The following is an 18,691-nucleotide window of genomic DNA, read 5'->3' on the forward strand; positions in this document are numbered from 1 at the left end:
CCATTTTATAGTTCAGATTGGGGAAAATAAATACAGTAAATGGACAAAAGTACAAAGATTCACAAAATGTTTAGGGGTATGTGTACCCCTGCGTCCCTCCTGAAAAAAGCACTGGAAAGCCTACTTTTTGAGCTGGTATTCAGATTTCACAGATAAGGTGGCAAGGGCTGGGAATTTTTCAACTATAATTTTTAATATAATGAGATTTTTTGCATTTTCTGATGGTGTTGGATCACATGCGCACCCACCCACCTCTTCATTACCTGCCTGAGACCTTTGAGATGGGTTAGGCTATGAATCTTAATGGAACAAGTACAGTCCTTTCTAATTTGTCATTTTTTGAATTTACAGATACAGTAAAACTCTGGCTTCATCCTAGGGAACCTGTTTAGTGAAAGCATTGACTATTATTTGAGCATGTCAAAAATAACTATTTTGATTTGTGCTTTAAAGCACAAAGGTGTTTGGGGGGTTATTGTACCTTGCTTGTCTTTATGACACACTATTAAACCAAAGCTCCTTTCTCTTATTGTTAGCCATAAACAAAATATTTGCACGTAGACGTTATTTCAAGAGAAGCAGGGTCTCTGGGGTCCTAATTATATATTGTTACTTGTGGGAGAAAGATGAAGGATTGCCTTTACACATTTAGCCATAGACAGAGGCCAACTGCTCCTGTCATTTCAGTGGATTTTAACTGCCAAGGGAGAAGGCGTCTATGTGCATTAAGAATCCTGGCACATTGCCAATTTGCTCTTCCAAATGCACCCAAAAATCCAAAGAGAAATAAAGCAAGCTTGTCCCTTGTTGTTCATAAAACATTGCTCCTTTCTTTCTTTCTTTCTTTCTTTCTTTCTTTCTTTCATTCTTTCTTGAAATCTCTGGATTCAAGTTTAAGAACTACAGCTAGTTATCTTCAAGAGAAATCTGGGGGAGGTTTTTGTGTCTTGTTTTTCATTTATTTTCATATATATTTATATACTGAAAAAACAGCATCCAGAATGTTCTATAGAACATCCTATAGAACTCTGGTGTGCTTTACAAAGAATTTTAGAAGCTCTTCTCACCATTTTCAGTTAAGGCTCTTCATTTATTTGTAGTATCCTCCTTGTTCTCAAATCTCCCACGGATCAGAGCAGTCAGTTTATGAGTACTCTCAGAGACCCCAAACCTCATATTTCCTTCAAAGAGGTCCTGGCGAGCCCTTGGTTTCTAATATAGGAGGGTTAAGACATCATGGGTTTGCAGGGGAAATTTCCTTCTCCATTTCCTCCTCCCTCAAGACCTGTTCCTGAAAGGAGTTTACTTTCCTAGCTTGCTTCTGGTTGGTGTTCTTAAAGATGTTAGCCAAAATGAGGAGGTATTATTATTATTATTATTATTAACCTGCCCTTCACCCTAATGTCCTAGGGTAGGTAACAGCATAAAACACAATATTAAAAACAGATTAAAACACAATCATAAAAAGCAGGTCGGTCCTTAAAAATATACATGTCAATAGCCAGAAAACAGAAGTGTGTCTTCAGCATTCTATGGAAGTTGTGTAATGGTGCAAGACACACCTCTGGGGGCTGCCACTGCCCCCTTCCCCCAAAAAAGCTCTAAGGGACGAGGAAGTACCAAGAGGGTCCCCTCCACCAATCTCAGCACCCAAGAGGTTCTATAGGGAAGGAGGCAGTCTGTTCAATATTCGAGCACCCTCTTTTTAACTGCAAAAAGGTTCCCCAGACCAATAGATAATAAAATGGTCCTTGTCCTCAGAATTTGAAAGAAAAAACACAGAATGAAAGGGGATGGGGGAGAGAAGGAAGAAAGGAAACTTTGGCACTGGCTATTAGTTACAAAAATCATTTCTTAGTTTTAAAAAATCTGGCAAGGAGAGTGGAAGCAGGCTCCGTAGAGCTGCAGCTTCTCTGGTTGACTGATGAGGCTAGATTGGTCTCTTCCTTGGAATGATGTTATTCTATGAGGGACACATTGCTCATCCTTGAAAAAACGAAATTAATACACTCCTTCTGAAATCCATCACAGTATCTTTTCACATTATTTATCAAGCTCAACATGCACTAAAATAAGCGGGTTTTTTCTTATCCTTTTGATTCAGGGCCACTTGTACCTTCTAGAGACCTTTAGAACATTTTTCAGTAGTATCTAAGTAGTATCTAAGGGTGAAAATAAACATATATGTGGCCTTACATTGTTTAATTACACCACGGTGCAGTTCTTAAGAAGGCATGATTCACGTTGTTGTAAAGGTTATAATGAGATGGAGAAATGTGAAGCACAGCTATTCAAAGTTTAAAGAATTTTGAGCAGCAAGATCATTAGGATCTTCCAAGATTTTGCATGTGTCTCATTTTATAAATATTTACCAGTGAAAGCTATTTTAACAAATTTTATAGGTAGGATCATATTAATATACTGCAAATAAAAAGCTTACATTGTGTTCAATGTGAACAGAACTGGACAAAATACTATGCGCAATGGCATGTGCTTATTATGTGCTTGTGTTTTTAAACCAGGTATTGTCCATAAAGGAAATGGAGAGAATATATTCATCTCCCAGCAGCCCCCAGTAATCTCAACTGTCATGGGCAATGGGCACCAGAGGAGTGTTTCCTGTGCCAACTGCAATGGTCCATCTCACAGCAGTAAACTCTTTGCACCTGTCGCCTTGGCCTCTGGTACTGATGGCAGCATATACATTGGAGACTTCAATTTTGTTCGGCGGCTCCTTCCTTCAGGAAACTCTATTAGCATCCTTGAACTAAGGTAGGAAACTTCGGAGTGCTTAAAAAGAATTAATTCATATTGGAAAGCAAAGTTATAGAGAAACCACCACCCCAAAAAATGTGCTAGACTAATATCAATCAGCGGCAGACAGTGTGATGGGCAGAGGTGCATAGCTGACCTAGCTGGTGAGTTGCTGCCGGGTAGAATGAGGTTGTGGGGGGGGGGGGATGTGGTACAGGTGAAATGGGTTGACTGCTGGTGCGTTTGCACCACACTGACCTCTCCACAGCCTCTCCCCCTCCAAGTAAGCGGCAGCAACTCACCAGCTAGGAGGTCAGGTAAGTGCCTCCGACCCACCACACTGTCCACTACTGATAGTAATATGTACAATATTTGCTTCATGGGTGCCACTAAGGAATAGATGGGGTTTGCTTTGCCCCTCCTGTTTTTCAGATCACACATACTGTTAGATGTTAGCAGCTCCCGCATTTATGAGACGGTGACATTGCTTAGTGTGCATGCTGTGTATGTAGGTAGCACTGAGCACTTCCCCTTTCCCTACATGCCCTGAAAGTGCTGAAGCCTTTTTGTTTGAATGTTCAATATTAACACTTCAAAAAGCCTCATGGAGAAATAAAACATAAGTGGATGATAAAATGGAAATAACGTAGGAAGGTATGAGAATGTATTTTGGTGTGTGTGTGTTCCCTTACAGGGAGTGGTTGGGTTCTAATTTCTCAACAAACAGGAATTTCAAGGGAAATGACATGGGTCACCTTAGAAAAGTAGGGTGGGTAGGAGGGACAGGTAACGGTAAATGTACATTTTGCAAAGAAATAAAAAGGGACTTTATACATATATGGTGGAAGCCCAGAGGTTTTTTTTGGGGGGGGGGGGGGAATTCAGTAATATCAATCACAAATGAAATAAAAGATTTGCGACTGTTTAAACAGTGTGAATCATTGATCAATGTGGATAATTCAGCGACGCCAAGAAATCATAGTATTCAAATGCTGCATAATTTAACACTAGTGAGAATCATGCTCTCAAAAACATGGAAAAGTAGCCAGAAGGCAAGGAAGAGAGAATGCGTTGCAAGCTTATAGGAACAGATGGCAAATTGTGAAATTGACAATAATGTTTTAAAAATATAGAAATTACAAAGAAAAGAGTGGGAAGCTGGAGACCAGTAATGCAATATATTAAAAGATAACTTGGGAATGAAGAAATGGGGATAGACTGTCATGTAACATTAGCACAGCTTTCTCTTACAATGCAAATGTATCTGTTGGCAGAGTCAGTATACTTCTGAACACCAGGTATTTGAAACCACAGGAGGGAGAGTGCTCTGGTCCTGTTCAGGCTTCCCAAAGGCGCCTCGTTGGCTCCTGTGAAAACAGAATGCTGGGCTAGATGGGCCATTGGCCTGATCCAGCAGGCTCTTCTTATGTTCTTATAGTAATTTTTGTTCCATTCAGGAACTTAATGTATGTGTGTCAAATGAGTGTAATAAATAAATCATATATTTAAAGAAAGGAAGGGACGTGGGTGGCGCTGTGGGTTAAACCACAGACCCTAGGACTTGCCGATCAGAAGGTTAGCGGTTCGAATCCCCGCGACGGGGTGAGCTCCCGTTGCTCGGTCCCTGCTCCTGCCAACCTAGCAGTTCGAAAGCACGTCAAAGTGCAAGTAGATATATAGATACTGCTCTGGCAGGAAGTTAAACGGCATTTCTGTGCGCTGCTCAGGTTCGCCAGAAGCAGCTTAGTCATGGTGGCCACATGACCCGGAAGCTGTACGCCGGTTCCCTCGGCCAATAAAGCGAGATGAGCACCGCAACCCCAGAGTCGGCCACAACTGGACCTAATGGTCAGGGGTCCCTTTACCTTTAAAGAAAAGAAAAAGGCACATAGAATTCCCATAGTCCATTCCTTCCACATTTTGCATTTCTGAATAGCTCCACAAAGGCTGTTGCAGCCCAACCTTAGATGCCACAAACTCAAACCGTCAGTTCTTTCTCAGTTCAAACTTCAAAACTCCTTTTCCACCCACCACAGACCCTACCTTGTAGGTAAAATGCCCATTCGGGGGGGGGGGGGGAGGGACGACTTTGAATCATTAGCTCCCACTCAGGAAACATAACCCTATAATCCCTGACTATTAGAGAGCAATCAGTTTAGCAAAGTATAGTTGCCCAACTGCTGTAATAATGCATTCTAATTTATCTGCCGAGAAAACATAATAGTTCAGGAAAGCGTGTTGAGAATTGGACCCAAGTCCCTGCATTAGCAATCATCATCATCATCCATCAAAAACTATACTAAAGGCTACCCCAGACTCTACCATAGGCAAACGCTTGCACCTGTGTTACAGTGTAATGTTACCATGTTGCATCAGATATGGGCTTGTCCGCACTTTGCTTTTCCTGCACCTAGAAGCAGAGCAAACGTCAGTCCATGGAAAACTCAATTTATGTTCATTCTGATTCAGTGGTAAGGATCAGGTTTTCCTGGAGGAAAGCAATGGGGCAAGAAGTGTGGACATGCCCTAAGTTTTAAAATAATTCCCACGAAGCTACTAACATAAGTTTGACCAAACTGCGGGAGGCAGTGGAAGACAGGAGTGCCTGGCGTGCTCTGGTCCATGGGGTCACGAAGAGTCGGACATGACTAAATGACTAAACAGCAACAACCTTCCTTAGGGCCACATGCCTGTGATGGGCAGGGCCAGAAGCAAAACTGGGTGGAACAACAAATGTAAATTTTACCTTTCGTATAGTAGTCTGGTTTTAAAACAAACATTCACAAGCCCTTCTCTGCTATCCAGAATAAGGCATTATTCGAATTCCAGGACATGCTGCAGCCAGATGAAAACACTCAGGCTTTGAAGCAGGACTAGTGAGGAAAGAGGATGTGATCTGGAGCCAGTTTTGAGGAGCAAACAGAGGACCACATTTGGCCCCTCAGGCCTGAGACCCACCCCCCACCCTGAATCTACACCCTCATAAAACAGCATCCTTTACTTCCTCCCCTCCATCTTCCACTGCCCAAACACATATTGTCTCATCATGTCATGTATGTCATATGGCTTCTATGGTCTGTATGGTAGTTAGCATACAACTTGATCTAAATAAACATTAATCAGCACCTTTTGCTACTTACTAACAATTTGTTTACTTTTCTAATCCACACTAATAATTTCTGTTTTACTTTCTTTTTTGTGTGGTACCCGCACGAATATGCCGTTGAAGGAACAGAGACACAAGACACAGGTAAGAAAACTGGGGAGGAGAAATAGGGTCTTTGATAGGAATTTGGTTTCCAGATTCTGAATTAACACATAACTCTTTGTATATGGTTAGCTTTGTACAGAATATTTATAGAAATGTTACAAGTTTAGTATCCGGGCATTCCCCTTCATAATGGTTCCAGTTCAGGGGCTTATCTGGCCAAAAGATAGGATATAAATAAAGGCATGAAAAATACAGCTTTTAATGGGGCACCCCTGATACACAAGACTTTACCAGGACACTTTCTCCATGTGATTGATCTACACTATAATAATGCCTTAATCTTACAGCAGAAGTGGAGAAGCCTTTCAGGCTGACGGCCACATTTTCTTGGGGGTAGACTTGTGGAAGCCGCATGCCAGTAGTGGTCAGAGCTGGAGGCAAGAAGTAGGCAGGGCAATGGCCAGTTTTCTATACACACCCACACATTGCTCTATCCCGACAAGCAAGAGGCATTACTCCAATTCAAGAACACATTCCAGCCAGGCATTTGCAATCAATAAGGCTTTGGGCTTGGCCCATGAGAGATGTGGCCTGGGGTAAGGCCATAGCATGTGGGGTCCTGAGGAAGGACACTGCCTGTTAATAATAGCTAAATGTGCATTATATGTTATCTACATGGACAATAGCTGGACAAATGATCCTTGTGTTGAATTTTTGACATGGTCCCGAGGTCTTCCTTTCTTAAGTGATCCAGACATCAGGAGTACTTGAGGAAACTTTATCAAAGAAAGGGGGAGGTGCTTATATTCCTGTATACATTTTATGCAGCACGTGGTAGGAAATAGAGGAACGTGCATGTGTAGGCTACTAGCAGAAGCACCGCCTTGGACCAAAGATTGGGTGGGACCAGTGGTGCAGCGCAGGTTTCGGGAGGCAGCCTGGCCCAGCTCTGTGCAGCATCAAAGGCAGGCTTTTCCTGAGCGTGAGAAAGGAAGCTCTTCTCAAGGAAGCTCAACATTCCAGAGTTTGGAAACTGGCCAGACACTTTTCATTTCAGAAGGCAATTGGGCAGGAATGCCATTTTCAATTGTTGTACTAGTTTGGCTGCAGATAAATTTCAACACATAAGTATCTACCTGCCTGTGTGTAGGGGCTGCATGCCATTACGGCATCTGTGCAACTGGGTGCCTCAGTTGCATGGATTCCCCCCCCCCCATACCAGCAGCTGCTTGCAAATTGAATTTTTTCAACATGTGGTTGTTGCAGGAAGAAGATGCAAAAGCGGAGGTAACGCTAAAAACATGGCCCCACTCTGCTGCCATCACAGATATAAACTACATATGAAAAAATGTGAAAAGGTCTCTATATAGTTCATCATGTGAAGATATGTTCTCAAAGCTTCTCAGCCTTGAAAGTTTGTGGTATGGAAAGAAAATCTGTTTCACCGCAGTCCTATGACTACTCAGAAGTAAGCTCCACTGAGTTCAATGAAACTTGCTCCCAAGTGTGTTTAGGACAGGAGTCACACTTGCTTGGGGGTAAGCTCCATCAAGTGTGACTTACTTCTGCCAACCTAGCAGTTCAAAAGCATACAAGCGTGAGTAGATAAATAGGTACCGCTGTGGCGGGAAGGTAAACAGCGTTTCCATGCACTCTGACACACATCACAGTGTCCCATTATGCCAGAAGTGATTTAGTCATTCTGGCCACATGACCCGGAAAGCTGTCTGTGGACAAACACCAGGTCCCTCAGCCTGAAGCAAGATGAGCTGCACACCCAATATTCTAGTTGTCCTTTACCTTTTACATGTACCTACTTCTGGGTAGACATACATAGGATTGTAGGAAGGTGCCCACAGGATCATGGCTACCCCTCTAATTTGTTGGTAAGATTACAGCTTTGTTTTTGAAAAAGATAATAATCTAAAGGGTTACTATTGCCTTATTTTTGTTTGTGGTTTAAGTGCGTATTTTTAATTGAACCTCATTCTAGGGGCTTAAGTAAATGATGAGGCAAGGTAGAAATTTAATAGATAAGTAAATACTCTTTTGTATCAAATTATCTTTGTTGCCGTTTGCAACCAAGGCTTAACATTAAAATGTCCTGCATGCATACAATTTGCTATAATAATATTTTCTATTTGCTTTTTTGTTTTTCAAAAGTGCATTAAGCCTTAAACTGAAAGAGGGAGGGTACATTTTTCCCCATATGCTATTTGTTAACAAAACGTTTAATTCTCTTCTGCAACAGAATTTCCAAAGTGTGGTCATTATTTTTAAAAATTGCTTCTGTCCAGTTCACAGTTAAGTTGCTTGTCAAATTGCTGCCCCCAAAAGTGATGCTGTGTATTGATTATAAGCAATAATTACTTATTTGCCAAACTGCATTGCATGTTCAGACCCAGAATCCTCCCCCCTAAATAAATTCACACTTGACTCAAATTTTGGTTTTGGCAGAATTTAGGCCACAACTTTATTGATTACAGAAAGTGACTAGCTCCCTGCCATGCAGGTAGTGCTGACCCAGGGTTCCAGCATAGGTCATCCAAGGGTGAACAGCTGGATAAGTGGAAAGCCGGGAACAGGCTATCTCCGCCACCCAAATGTCCCCCTGGACCCAGGCACGGGCACAACCTCCTCTCGGGTTGACCAAACCATCAGGTCCCTGGATTCTTTTAACAGAATACCCTTCACATAGGGATGGCGAGAGCGTTCTCCCATCCCTATCACCTGAACCAGAGCCTATCCGCAGCCTTACAAGTTGTGACGATTTGCTACGCAGCAGGCGAAACCCAAATGGCAACAGCCAATCAGCCAAGTGGGGAAAATTCCTGCCGTGCCCCTGTCCCAACGACAGATGACACACGGCGGCATTGCAAGGTCAAGCGCAAAGCCCTAAAAGTAGGGAGAGGTGGGCGGGTGTTTCGAATGCATGCACCGAAAGAGGAAGCTCTGGGTCACATGCAAAGAGGAAGCTCTGGGTCACGTGCATGGGTATAAATAGGTCCCTCGAACCGTTTGGACTGTGTCCCATGGGCCAGATTACACCCAGCTACGAGAGACCTACCAATCAGATGTTGTGGCTGACCAATCATACCCACCCACAACACAGGGTGTCGGTTTCCAGGTCTCACCGCAATACATGCCCTCTTTAAGGAAAGACCCGATTTGTCACAACTGGCTTAAATAAAGAGATGCATGGTGAACTGGAGATAACCTCTCTGAGGTAATTATGAGGGAAAGCTATTAAAAAATGCTATATACATAGTGTTACTGTAGCTTCTGAATTCATACCTACATTAGAAGGATATATATGTATTTTGGAGTCTGGTAAATTCTGCCCTCACTCCTACCCCGTCCAAGTAAGCTGCAGCAACACCTGTCTCAGGTGTGGCAGCTCTTTGACTAGGGATAGAAGAAGGCGTCAGTCTCTGTCCACCCCAAGTACATCACATGCAGTGCTATTTCTGTTCTGCTGCAGTTCGGCTTTGGGCAAAAACTACATTATTCGTCTTAGCTGTCCATTGTGTCAGAAATGTATGTAATTAATTATATTATTATGCTTTATTATGTTATTTTTGTTCTGGATATGGGATGAATAAGCGAACATCGGTAATTCCCACTGAAAGTCTATGACATTCCTATATTTGACACTGCCCCACCACACAGGCTGCTATTGGGAGGAGTGTACAATTTTTGGACAACCAATGCAGCCATACCTGGCTGTCTTAATTGGCTTTCTGATAGGATTAATCTGATGGAATCAAGCTAGTAATTTCTAAGGTCATTAGTGATGCTGGGAGCAGGGGCTACAAGTGCATGGAATCTAAATGAGTGTATTTCAATGAATTAGTTTTAGAAGTTTCTTCCCTCCCCCCACAAAAAAATTAATGTCATGTACAGGGCACACAATTCTCCATTAAAAAGACCTAATCGTACTGCTTGGCTACCACCCTAATGAGAGGAGCTAATTCCTCTACCAACAAGAGCTACCTATTTTTGCATGATTTAGAGTGGAATCCTGTGACTTCTCTTGATCCCTCATTTTATTTCTGCCCCTTTTCCTTCAGAATCACTCTCTTATTGCTTTGCTCAGTTTTGTCTTCTTGGTCAAATAATGTGACCAATGTCTGCCCTGAACCAAACTAACTTGTAGTCAGCAACTATGAGGAAACTGTGTTGTCGATGAATGATAATAGATACATTGCAGCAACCATCTCTAATTAGCAAATTCTTAATTCCACATGCTTCTTCTAATAATTCTTCATTATGGAAGTTCAATATTCTACCTGACCGTCTATTAGAACTCCCTTGACAACAGTATAAACTTACATATTGGCAAAAATGCGGGTGATATCATTGAAGAAGTTAAGCATCAATGTAAGCTCGTAAAAGTTATCACTCTTAACTTTCCTTTTTGGCTCTAGAATTAATCAGTAATATAGACAGGTATTACATAGATTTGACACAGGTATTGAACTAGAGTTGCCCACTTGGCAGAGAGACATAAAAACTGACATACAACAGCAAATTGCCAAAGGTTTCACACTGTGGCAATTGCCACACCAGGCTTCATTTTATTAAAAGCAATTTAATTGCTTTCATTGCTCTCTGGAATGAAAGCTGAAAAGCATAACAATAGAACTGTTGTGATATAGAATTGGGGGTGTAAGAGAATTCCATCAGAAATGGAAATGGGGGTGGAAGATGCCATAGTTTACATATTCAAGGTCAGAAATGGAATTCTGATCTCAGTTCCACAATACATTTCCCGAATTCTCATGTTTGAGGTCAGAAATGGAAATAATATGAACATACACCATCATTCCGTGTTGTTGTTTTTAGTCTGACAATGTTACATAAATAATCGAGCCATTTAATTTTCTGCATTTGCAATTTTTTCCCTTTCATTGAAATGCAATGAGGTTCATTTCAGCCATAGAGGATAGCAAGAATAACACAGGTTTTAGCAAAGCTGAATTGCAGCAGAACAGAAACAGGTTGGGATGGAAGTCACTGTCTCCTAATACCCTTATGCTGAATGTTGGTGATTAGAAGCATACAATTAAAGACTAGATCAGGTATGGGGGACCTCAAGCCCGAGGGTCAAAGGTTGCTCTTATGGCCTGTCTCTGTATCATGCCTTTGCTCAAGGCAGAAACTTTTACTGACCCAGCTCCATGCCTTCGTCCTTTAGTGCTTTTGAGTTACTGAACTATGATTATGCCTCTTGCTTGCCTCAACAGAGGAAGAAACATGAGGGGGTGGATGACTTCTGACTTTTGTGTTGCTGGAATATAGTCTATTGTGTAAAGGTGGTGAGAATGGAGCTAACAATAGAGATGGCAATATTAACTAGATTAATGTTTAACCAGAGGTGTATACTCACTGTGATCTCCTTTACTGTGCTGATTTCATATGACTGGTTACTTTAAGTGTTTTAAAAACATCAGCAGTTTACTTGTCTGCTCCTGTGTAATGTTGTTGACTCATTATTGAGATAATGTGTGTAGTGCAGAATTGCATCAGAGAACTCATATCTATAATGTATTTTGCCAACATATATTGGTGAAAGTCATCACCTATCAACTTCCACCTTCATCTGAGTGTTGGGTCGACATCTGGATTGTGGTGATTATAGATACAAGTAATTGAAATGCTCACCCCAGTCAACAACACAAAACATGGACATTGTGGAGGAAATTGTATTTGTACAGGTATAACTCTTTGTGACCCCATGGACCAGAGCATGCCAGGCACTTCAGTGGAGGACAGGAGTGCCTGGCATGCTCTGGTCCATGGGGTCACGAAGAGTCGGACACGACTAAACAACAACAACAACAACAACTTTTTTCAGGAGAACAAATCCTTGAATTATGGAGAAATTTAAAATGCAGATGGGAGAACAGCAATAGTAGATTGTGGGATGAGGTGGTGGTGCTCACCTGACCGCTGGTAGGTTGTGTTGCTGCTGTTACCAGGTGGTAAAGAGGGAGAGGCAAGATAGTGCCAAGGTTAGTGTAATGCAAATGCACCTGTGGAAGCACCAAATGGATTCTGCCTGTGCATTTCCACCATGCTAACCTCACCAGTTCCTTGCCCCTTTCCTTCTGCCTCCCAGTAAGCAGTAGCAACATGACCAACTGGAGGTCTGTTTAGTACCCCCACCCCATTATACCATTCAATTATAGAGACCAGATTCCACCAAGTTTTGAATTCTTACAAATGAAATCCTATTCAGATAAGTTTAAAAAATCAGCACTATCATGTACAAAAACCAACAGGCATTAAAAATTGTGATTCCGTGCGAAGATGAGATGAAGCAAATTATATATTAACAAAATCTATAACAAAGATAAGGAACCTGTGGACCTCCAGATGTTATTGGAAAGCTCCAGTCACCCCCAGCCAGCATGACTGGTGGTCAGGGATGATGGGAGTTGGAGTCCAGCATAATGTGGAGGGCCAAGGGTGGCAACCCCAATGTACAAGACATGACTAAAGTGTGAATGTAACAAGTAGCAAATTAAGTGATGAACTGGGCACAAAACCTATAGGTAAACACTTATATTGATTATTTCATAAATGTGGGAACATGAGTCCTCTTCAAATGTTAAGAAGTTGTTAAGTTGTAAGCTGACATTGCCACATTGAGTATCAAGGACTGAATGGAACTTGTAAGCATGTTTGCCTGAGATGAACTAATCTTTCTTAGATCATGAACCACTGATGGGATCACTTGGAAGGCACTAAGTTAGCAAAATTTGTATTATACTTGATATTTAAGTCCCTTGCAACACCCTCACTTGAGTAGCCTCAGTGTAACAGAAGCATGCTTGCACATGCCTGCATGCAAAGGATTACAGTCTGCTGACACTGGGATTTGGCAGGAACACATAAATATGTTATCTATATAATTGACGTCGTTCTTAGTTGGGAATACTGTTGCGTGTCGAGGTCCCCAAGCCACCCCCCAAATAACTCACAACACACACTTAATTTTTGTTTAAGGTTTTTGGCATAATTTTGGCCACAACTTTATTTAAATACAAAATCGTGAGTGGTTGTTTAGGCATTGGTTAAGACTATCTGTCCCCCCGCCTGGGGACAGAACTGACTTCCGGGCACCACTGAAAGACAGTGCGGGGGAAAGCAAGTCGGAGAGAAATGGAGCTGAGTCACAGACCCTCAATTCTCATCCGCATGCTCCCCGAAGGCTTGCCGGCCCTAGTCCCATTCCAGGGATTGGACGAAAAGATGGCAAGCCCCAGGATTCCTTTAACGGAATTCCCTTTCCGCAGCAACCATGGAGGGGCAGACCCAGCCTATCCTAACCCCTCCTCCACCAATTTATAACCAATGCCTAACCGCCAATCGAGCCCTTTACGCTCGCCGCCAACCACTCACAATCCCAACCCAACCTTCAACCTTGCAGTTACCGCATCCAACCAAACATCATTCCCCAGTACAGAGAGATGTATTCCATCATTGCGGTAAAGGGCCAGAGCCTTGAAGGTAATATCCGGGCGGGAAATAACCAATCCACCCAAATCCGCCACCTTCTTACACACTGCGGAATTAATGCGCTTCCTGGCCCTTTCAGCAGCCTCAGGTCGAGAAATGCCATGCCAATTGCACCTTTGCAGCAATTGTGACCAAAATATTTTAACTGTGGGTATTAAGGTCACCAATTCCCCCAAGTCTCTCTGAATCATGGAGCGCAAAGTAAAGCAATCATAAGTTGCCACATCGTTCTCCCCCAGCTGAACCACAATTGCCATGGGGGGGGGCCCATCCGAAAGCACCCTCTGCTTAATTAGCGGGATGAATTCGCTCCACTGCATTCTGCGCCTGGACATCCACAACACCTGCACATGCTGCGGGAGGCCAAGACCCAGTCCCCTTCCAGACTGCCTAGCTCTGATGCCAGCCCAGTAAACGATGCTGTGCCCCACAATCCAGATGCGGACTGGAGCTAGAAACATGGGCAGGAAGGCCGAGATGGCGCCCCCAGTCCAGACTCGTCAGGGTGCTTGCCAGCTCAGTGCATGATGCTGTGGCCGACAATCCAAATGCGCACAGCTGCTCCTATGAAAAAAAGAATAACAGACAGGCATCAGCACAGGCATCATTGGCGATGCTTCCTGACATAACCTTTGTCAGCGTCAGACTTCCAATGACCCGTATTCACAATCCTGTCTACTAACAGGCCCCAGTGCGCAGCCTTTGCAGCAGCACCTATTTGGAAGGAATGAGGCGTGTTCAGCGGTAGGCAAGCCACAGGCTGCAATAACTGGCGCACGACGTGAGCAATTAGATGCCTGTCGAACCGGAACCCATTTCTGTGCACTAGGATCGAGCCAGCCCCCAGGGGAACGAAAAGCCAAATATTTCCGGTATCCAATAACAGAGCCCACCTCACCTGTGACTGGAAGCCTGATGGTGGCAACCCTGCTCACTAGGTCTGACTTAGAGCTCCAGACACTTATGACAAGGTCCAAAGCAGATAAGGAAAAGTCCTGAGGCAATAAGCCTCCAAACTCTCAGCCCCGTGCTGGCTCCAACACAATTTCCCCAACCCTCAGTACACCAAAATTATAATGGAATACTGAAATAAGTCTCGTCTTGATCTTGAACCAGCCGACAAGTCTTAACTTGTTGCGGATACTGCATAGGTCAAAGATTGACTGGCTTCCTGCCTGCTGTCCTGAAGGTCAGAGCCTATTCCAACCTTCCGAGACCCTGCGCATGACACACTTTTAGAAGGGTCTCTGAAAAATTAAAGCTTTACTCTAGCAGACATTGCAGCGGACTGAATTCTGATAGTTTTAACACTGCATCCGATCTGCAGCAGGTGGGCGAATTACTGCAGGTCCTGCTCAGAGGATGGGGGCAGGTTCCTCTGAATGGCCGAGGACTACCAGCTAAATTTTAAGAAATCAGTCCAGGCCTTCTCATAAGACCTGAAAGTGGATGGGGAAACGTAAGCTACTATTCCTCATAATTATTAATTGTTGCCAAGTGCCACAGGAGCTCCAGAAAAATCCGGCTATAGCTGGGCGTCCAGAGCCCAGGATCTGAAGCTCTCCAACTGAAAAAACGGGCTAGAGCCACAGCAAAAACATTAGATGATCCCGAAATAAAGCGAGCAGAAACGCAATATTAAACCTTAAGCAGTGCGAAGACTCTGCCAGAGCATGAAGACAGTTTTGCCAGGACTCTCACACTGCCTGGTTATCAGACCAAGACAGACCTGACGGTCCCTAAACTCAGTACAGATGTGCACTGACACTACAATGGGGAAAACTCGAGAAAAGTTAGGTTACATGTGATTGCCTTGCCCTGCCAGGCTCAAGGCCACTGTACATGATGATGAAGGGACCCCGGGCCATGAGACCACCTGGCCAAGCAGGAATGGAAGGGGCAGCCTGGAGCAACCACCCTGCATGCAAAATTTAACCGACCTAGGAATGATAGGATCTGACAAAGCAACACTTGCTTCAGAGGAAGTATTACAAGAATAACATCCTTCAAGGCAAACAGCTTTTCCACAGGCAAGCAGATGTTTGAGCAACGGTATCCAGCTAGCCCCCAAATACGTTAAAAGGGGCAGTAGGAGCCACTGTCCTCCACTGCCAACAGAACACCCAGCTCCTCAGGGAATAAAGGGGCATCTAGTAAGCTAAGCAGAGGCTGGTGTCACATGAACCAGCCAGTAAAATAATCCACATAACGATACCCCCAGTTAAACAAGTCTTGACTCGCAATGTTCAATCCAGAAAGGCGCTAAAGGACTCAAGTGCTGCACAGCCTATTGAGCAACCAACTGGCAATGCCTTATCAATATAAGGACCATCCAATTAAAACCTAACTACTTAAAATCTTGAGGGTGAACTGGCAGCAGCCTAACAGCCGATTCAATATCGCATAATGCCAACAAGGCACCTCCTCCAATTTGTTGGTAAGCTCAACTGCCTGATCCAAAGATGCATATTTCACGGAACAATTCCGGAGGGATAGCATCATTCACTGAGGTGCCTTTGGGGTGCAATAAATATGGATCAGATGGAATTATATGGGGCTTTCTTAGGGACGATCCCCAATGGGGATAAATGAAAATCGGGACTAGAAGGAGAATCAAAGGGATCCCACCATACGTCCCAATGCAAGCTGTTTCCTAACCTTCTTTCTGGCTACCACAGGTAGCTCTCTAACTGGCTTTTGAGTTGCTGTATTCTGAGCCACTGGCTGAAAAGCCAGAGGAATCCCGAAACCTTGGGAAAAACCCTTCACACAAGCACAAAGCTACTGACCCATCTAGATAACCTTTTAGCCAGGCTTTAAAGGGAGATATTTTTATGGAAATATGGGCGAGAGGTATTGAGTTATTGCTTGCCAGCTCCCGCTTGGGCAAGAAGCCCTGCCTTGTGTTGCCACCATGATGTGTAAATTTACAGGGCCAACACTGGCCAGAGACCCTAAAGAAGTCCCAACAAAGCTGCCACCGGGCCAGCTTCCTGCATACCAGCTTCAGGTTCTATTGCTCAGGGAATTTCCATTTGAAATGTGGAGCTGCGCAAGTGGTCCACATGTCCCCGTCCCTGTGATCCTAGCGAGCTAAGGGGATGATGGCAGCCCTGCGTCTAACATTCCCATCATAGTGAATTACCACTTATAGAATAGTGGGGTTGGAAGGGACTCCTAGGATCATCTAGTCCACTCTCCCACAATATCATCATCATCATCATCATCATCATCATCTATTTGTACCCCGCCCATCTGGCTGGGCTTCCCCAGCCACTCTGGGCAGCTTCCAACAAAATATTAAAATACAGTAATGCATCAAACATTAAAAGCTTCCCTAAACAGGGCTGCCTTAGATGTCTTCTAAAAGTCTGGTAGTAGACATCTGGTGGGAGGGTGTACCACAGGGCAGGTGCCACTTCCGAGAAGGCCCTCCACCTGGTTCCCTGTAACTTGGCTTCTCACAGTGAGGGAACCACCAGAAAGGCCCTCGGCGCTGGACCTCAGTGTCCGGGTAAAGTGATGAGGGAGCATGCAGCTGTCCCATACAGGGACCAATCCTGCAACCTAGGCATTACCGGCACCATACGCTGACCAGCTGAGCTATCCAGGATGATCCCTAAAGACCTGGAACAGCCTCACCCTGACCCCTGGAGAGGTCCAAGGTGATGTCTGAATCATCATCAGAGCCCAGTGATGATTTACCTGCAAGGAGGTGTAAGCATCATCCCTGCTCCGCTTTTTCCTGCCTCTGAAGACGCTTCCTTCCTGAAGAAGGCACCTGGGGCATCAACAAGTACTGTACTGCTAACTGTAGCAGGCTTAGGCTTGAATGATATGTGCAGGCCGTGCAGGCCTGTCTGCTTCTGCTCTCTGCCTTTTTTGTCTCATTGCAATATTAAAGGAACTCAAAACAGTGCTCCCGCCCAAGGCTAGATTAAAATTTGGCCAACAGCACTGCACGCACCCAAAATAAAGCCAACCTATGGGGATACTATAAATGAAAGTGATTCCAGGTAAGCTGGGAGCAGCCCTGGCTAGCCCCACAATTAAACAGGCAAAAATGGGGGAAAACTTTTTGCAAAAGAAAGCCCCTAATGGGGGCTCTCTCCCTATTGGGAAAGGCAAGCCAAGGAGGATTATGCACAGGCAGCACTCACAGGTACAGGGAGAATCTTCCCAAAGGGCAGGGTAAGGGGTGGGGTGGGAAATCAAACAGAAAAAAGGGGGGGAATTAAATTAATTAAGGGACTAGAGAAGATTAAAAAGAAGGGGGAAATAAAGACAATGAGAAGATCGCTCCACTGTCCTCCAGACGGTCCAAGTGCTCCAGGTGATCCGTTGCATGCAGCAAAGAGAAAGCTCCAGGCTGCGTGCAGAGTATTTAAACATTTTACCTCTCCCACCAAAATTGCAACGTAACTTTTACCCCAGCAACCCAGTGAACCAATCACTGCCCCAGGTCATCTTTAGAGACCCTGCCTGGTAACAGAGGGGTGGCTCAGCAGACCCCACCGCAACACGTCCTCTCCATGAAGGAGAACATGCTTTGCAAAAGAACGTGTTCCAGCTGTTCTTGTTGGAAGCTCTTGCTGAGAAGAAAAAAAGCCAAGAAGCTTTCCTTAGGTCATGCACTAATCAAATTTTTTTTGAGGAAAAACAGCTGGAACTGGACGATTCCACTCCCCCAAGCTATTCAAAGACTTGAGAGCAATCCTACTATCTTCTTGAGATAATATATAAAGCTGCTAATCAGCAGAAAGCATCATTCAAGCACCCTGCTTGAGTACATGCTTCTTATTTGTTATTTGTTAATGATTGTTCTTTGAGTTGATTGCTTATTTCTCACACTCTCATTCCCCTGCAATTGAAAACTTTTGAATCAAGCCGATCCAGCTTTATCTGAACCACCACAAATCACTGTCATTATGCTTGCTTGCTTGTGTGCCCATCCACAAGGAGGGAGCCCAGTGATTACATCAGCCAGCCTAAAGGACTCTAACATTGCATGACAGTACATAACCCCAAATAAACTTCATAAAGTGGTTAATGGTCATAATTCTACTTGTTGCAAGTGCATTAAAGAAACAGGGGGCCATTCCCAATAGCAGCTGATAACTGGATAAACAAAGAAATGTATTAGTAGAATTCCCAGATTAAGTCTGAAACTTGGCGCTCTAAAAAATAAATATTATTATTTAT

At 43.8% G+C, this 18,691-nt stretch overlaps 1 protein-coding gene across 12 annotated transcripts in view; it reads left to right on the forward strand.

The window, feature by feature from the left end:
- TENM1 (teneurin transmembrane protein 1) overlaps positions 1-18,691 on the forward strand; it is a 410,060-nt gene that overhangs the window by 300,692 nt on the left and 90,677 nt on the right. For all 12 annotated transcript variants that reach the window (XM_080991224.1, XM_080991234.1, XM_080991231.1 and 9 more), the window contains 2 exons: positions 2,523-2,772; positions 5,984-6,004. In XM_080991224.1, coding sequence (XP_080847350.1) covers positions 2,523-2,772; positions 5,984-6,004 — 271 coding nt within the window. The remainder of the gene's footprint in view (positions 1-2,522; positions 2,773-5,983; positions 6,005-18,691) is intronic.

The sequence above is a fragment of the Podarcis pityusensis genome, assembly GCF_964106645.2.
Source record: "Podarcis pityusensis genome assembly, chromosome: Z".
NCBI classification, from domain to species: Eukaryota; Metazoa; Chordata; class Lepidosauria; order Squamata; family Lacertidae; genus Podarcis; species Podarcis pityusensis.